At 41.4% G+C, this 4,083-nt stretch overlaps 1 protein-coding gene across 4 annotated transcripts in view; it reads left to right on the top strand.

Annotated features, from left to right (window-relative positions):
* The first annotated feature begins 1,065 nt into the window (after positions 1 to 1,065).
* Positions 1,066 to 4,083, top strand: part of LHX1 (LIM homeobox 1) — a 14,999-nt gene continuing 11,981 nt past the window's right edge. For 3 of the 4 annotated variants that reach the window (XM_018556787.1, XM_018556785.1, XM_018556786.1), the window contains exon 1: positions 2,919 to 3,556. In XM_018556787.1, the coding sequence (XP_018412289.1) occupies positions 3,387 to 3,556 (170 nt within the window). In that variant the 5' untranslated portion in view covers positions 2,919 to 3,386. Of the gene's footprint in view, positions 1,160 to 2,918; positions 3,557 to 4,083 lie in introns of those variants that run through there. The other variant, XM_018556788.1, reaches the window with a different exon arrangement.

Here is a 4,083-nt window from a genome sequence, read left to right as displayed (position 1 = left end):
TGGGATCAAAAGGAAAGGCTGTGCTCTGTGGTGTATTTAGAGTGCCGCGCTGATAAGGGAAAATAGGTCCTCTTCTGATCCTTTAGCAAAGGATCACTTTATACATTTCCATAAACTGCTTTATGTCATACACTTTATAATAGGAGATCACTATCAACATATAGAGCCAAGGTAAGAGCAGGGGGTAATATTCCTCACCACACAGATGACTTCCTGTCCCGAAATATCACAGAAACAACCAACCACAGCCAAGTTGCTTTAGAACTGTCTTTTTTTTTTTTAGTGTGGAATCTTTTACTAAAGAACTTGTGTATCTTTACATAAATCTTAGGGTACTCTTTGAATACCCAATCATGTGCAGAAAAAAATAAATAAGAATTTGCTTTGCAAATAACTGGATAATTAGAGTGAATCTACACCCAATTTATTGAGGGAGGATACTCAATTAGTTGAGCAAATCAGTTTTAATAAGCGAATAAGTGAATGCTATTATTAGCAGCCTTGCACTGCAGTTACTGTGCATTTTGTATAGTTCTAATATGATGCACACTCCAAATGATGGTGATTTTCAGAAGGCCTCTGAGTGAATTGGTCAGAAAAGAAGCAGTTGATCGGTGATGAAGGAAGAGGAGGGGGAAGAAAAAAAAAAGAAGTTTTCTGTATTCAGCAGGCATCTTCGGAATGGCAGAGAGAATAAGCAGCTCCTTGAAAAGAGACATTGGGAAGTAAGCATTGGGCTGAACACGAGATGCTCATCTCCTATCTCTTATTCATCCCTGACCAACACATGTCATCTGGGGCTTGCAGTGAAAAGAAGGAGTCCCTTGACAGAAGCGTACAGCTGTCGCCCTATGGGCTCTATAGGACTAGGGCATCTCCAGACATCCCAGCCTCTGTTTTACATGAGAAGTAGCACATATGCAGAGAGGCAGAGGGGGCGGGCGAAAGGTTGCCGTATTGATTTCATTTTTTACCGTTTACCAATAAACGAGCAGAGAATACAAACAAACAGCTGAGGGGGCACGACAGGAGACATTGGTGGGGAAAGACACAGTTGACATCCATAGCAAGACAAAGAACGGGGGAAGTGGCACTGGAGAATGCCAGACTTTCCTAACCTAATGAATATTACTAAGAACCCTGAAGAAGCCACAGAAAGGTATGGATGAGCATTTCCATTGTTTTCATTGAAATCATAAACTATACACCAGCATGAGAACCCTTGGAGCATCCTGTAGCAAGCAAATAAAAAGACACCCATTACTAGTTTCCTCCAGCATCCTGACAAGTAGATGCAAAGCTGCCAATGTTTAACCTGCTCCATGCAGACTTGTAAATGTAAACACCGCACAGGGGAATCCATAGCGAGCCATCAATAGCCGATCCTTAGATCATTCCCGTCCTATGCAATCATTTACATGATTTGGGATCACTCTACCCCCTTTGCCACTCTTTTTTTACAAGCAAACTTTCTCCAAAGGGGATTCAGATAAAGTGCAATTATCAAGTAGGATACTTGAGCTATTGTAAGCAGCTGGAAGTGCGAACTTCCATATTCTCCTATCTACATTAATCCCTGACAAGCAATTTGTCCATTTCAGGAACAAACAATTTACAAACGATTGTACGATCACAAGAAAATCATGGCTTTACCGCTGCAAAGCCCCATCTCCCTGATGTTGTTTAATTAACAATCAACACCTAGATGATACTCGCCAGTCAGACACAAACAGCCAGGTTTGTTTGCAAATGTTTATTTGTGAAGTCAGCCAACACTGTTCATTATACATCCAAGCCAAGCGCTTCTTAATACAGCCAAAAAGCGATCAGCTCCCTCGGCTGCCATAAAAACAACTTTCTTTAAAAGATGATCTAGCATATAAAGATGCCATTCAATAACTCTCCTATGAATGGCAACAAGCAGCCAGGAATACATACACAGCACACGTTATACCATGGGATGCTTGTTTTAGCATTAGAATAAAAACAAATTCAAATAATTAACTTCAGATCAACACCGTAAAATTGTGACACATATAAAGTTCATTAATGCCACATAAGTATGCATTAACTTCTATATATTTCATACATGCCTTATATTTCATTCAATACATGATGGTACTAAATTGGTTCATGAAACAATGCGTAAAAAATGTTTGGGATGGTATGTTTGGAATGTTATTGGTACACACACATATTCTATTCAATATACAAATATTCTAATTTAACACAAAAAATAAGCCACAAAAATATAATACCCTGCTGATAGCTTTCTAGCTCTGTACATCAGCCATTTTAAAGTGCATATCTTTTTCCCAACTAAAATCCCCAAACTGTCCAGCCTGCCCCCCTATGATATTTGTATGCGTGCGGAAATATATACATATACTACCTACCAGATTTATCAGTGTCTGCGCTGGAAGGAACGTGTACACTTATCACACTTGAAATATCATTACCGTTCTGGGCTTGATCCACCTCTTCAATAAAGAGTGAATGTCTTACCAAATAAAAAAATGAAAATATGATATTACCACTAGGTTTTGACAAAGGGTTGCTTTCCCTATTTCTACAAATGGTTTTACAGTACTATTAGAGCTTGGTGTGGTGGTTAATGGTTTACAAGGGCACTGCGAGGAGCTGATTGGCTGCTGCCTCCTGTTTCGTCACTGACTTCTCCATAAGGCTAGCTCTACAGCAGCTGGGAACATGCAGTCCAGGGAAGACAGTTCAGATGGGAAGAGACAGTCAGTGGAGCATTCACAGACCTGTAGGATCAGACCTGAGCCAGCTCTGTGTGCCACATCTCAACACTTGCCATCATGTTCATCTGGCATTAGGAAGAAAAGGAAGACTTTGATCAGACTTTGAGTTCGAAAGCAAGAGCAGCCTGGAAACCTCGTTGTAACAACGACCAGATCTGGAAACCTTAATGGGCTAGGTAACTGCTACCTTCATGCAATGAACTGAGAAAGGCAACAGAACCACCTCGTGGATCGGAACCTACAGGCAATCCACCACCCCCCTTCATAACAAAAACAGGGAGTTGTGTGCGGCTTTCCTTTGACATTTGACGAGATGCTGGCGCATTAGAGAAGAAAGCCCACCACCGGTATTTATTTTGGAAAGCGAAAGCACTTTCATCACTGACTGAGCTACCTCAGAATCCACAAGCCAATTGATCGCTGTCAGATTTGTGTTCTGCTCTCGTGCAATTGGGGATTTCCATCGTGGGAGAAGCTGCACCCTCTAGCCTTGGCTGTCTGCTTTCCAGAGTGGGAGACGACACGGCGGTCACATTTCTATTACACATCTGCCTGAGAGTGTTGGGGTTCCTGTCACCTGGATCCATCCCCGGATCTCACTATATCAGCCAACCAAAGACAATGGTGCACTGTGCGGGATGCGAGAGGCCCATCCTGGACCGCTTCTTGTTGAACGTTTTGGACAGGGCTTGGCACGTTAAGTGCGTTCAGTGCTGTGAATGTAAATGCACCTTAACAGAGAAATGTTTTTCCAGAGAAAGCAAGCTTTACTGTAAAAATGACTTCTTCAGGTAAGTGCTGCTCCCAGAACCACCCCAAAACGGTCCTGACACATGGCTAGAACTTCCTTATTACAGGTCGGCTTTTTGCTAGGCTTGCTGCTAAGAAGCTTCTGGGATTTCTAAGGTTCTTCATGTTCTCACAACCATGTCACACACCTGTGTTTGTCTGTCTATGTACACATCACTATGTCATCCCTCCTTCATCTTTAACCACTCTACATACAAGTATGTGCTATCGTGCCATAGCTAGTACAACATATAACCTCCTCCTTTACAGCCTTTTTTATATGCAATACATCATATAACATATACAGCATAATTCAGTATCTAAGATATGAACATTTCTAGTAAAAACAGGTCAACGATCCCCACCTAGCTAAAAACAACTGGTCCATTTTTTAACAGGGGCGTTTGTCCCACCACAACTAGTGTTTTAAATGTAAGCGTCAAATCGTTTCTCACAAGGCTGGAGGATACACGTTTATTCTACATATATCTAATTTAGCTACATACATACTTTATAAGCTATATAAAAG

This window comes from Nanorana parkeri, unplaced genomic scaffold (genome assembly GCF_000935625.1).
Source record: "Nanorana parkeri isolate BGI_ZX_2015 unplaced genomic scaffold, ASM93562v1 scaffold252, whole genome shotgun sequence".
In the NCBI taxonomy this organism is placed as follows: Eukaryota; Metazoa; Chordata; class Amphibia; order Anura; family Dicroglossidae; genus Nanorana; species Nanorana parkeri.
This window is presented reverse-complemented; position numbering and strand designations above follow the sequence as displayed.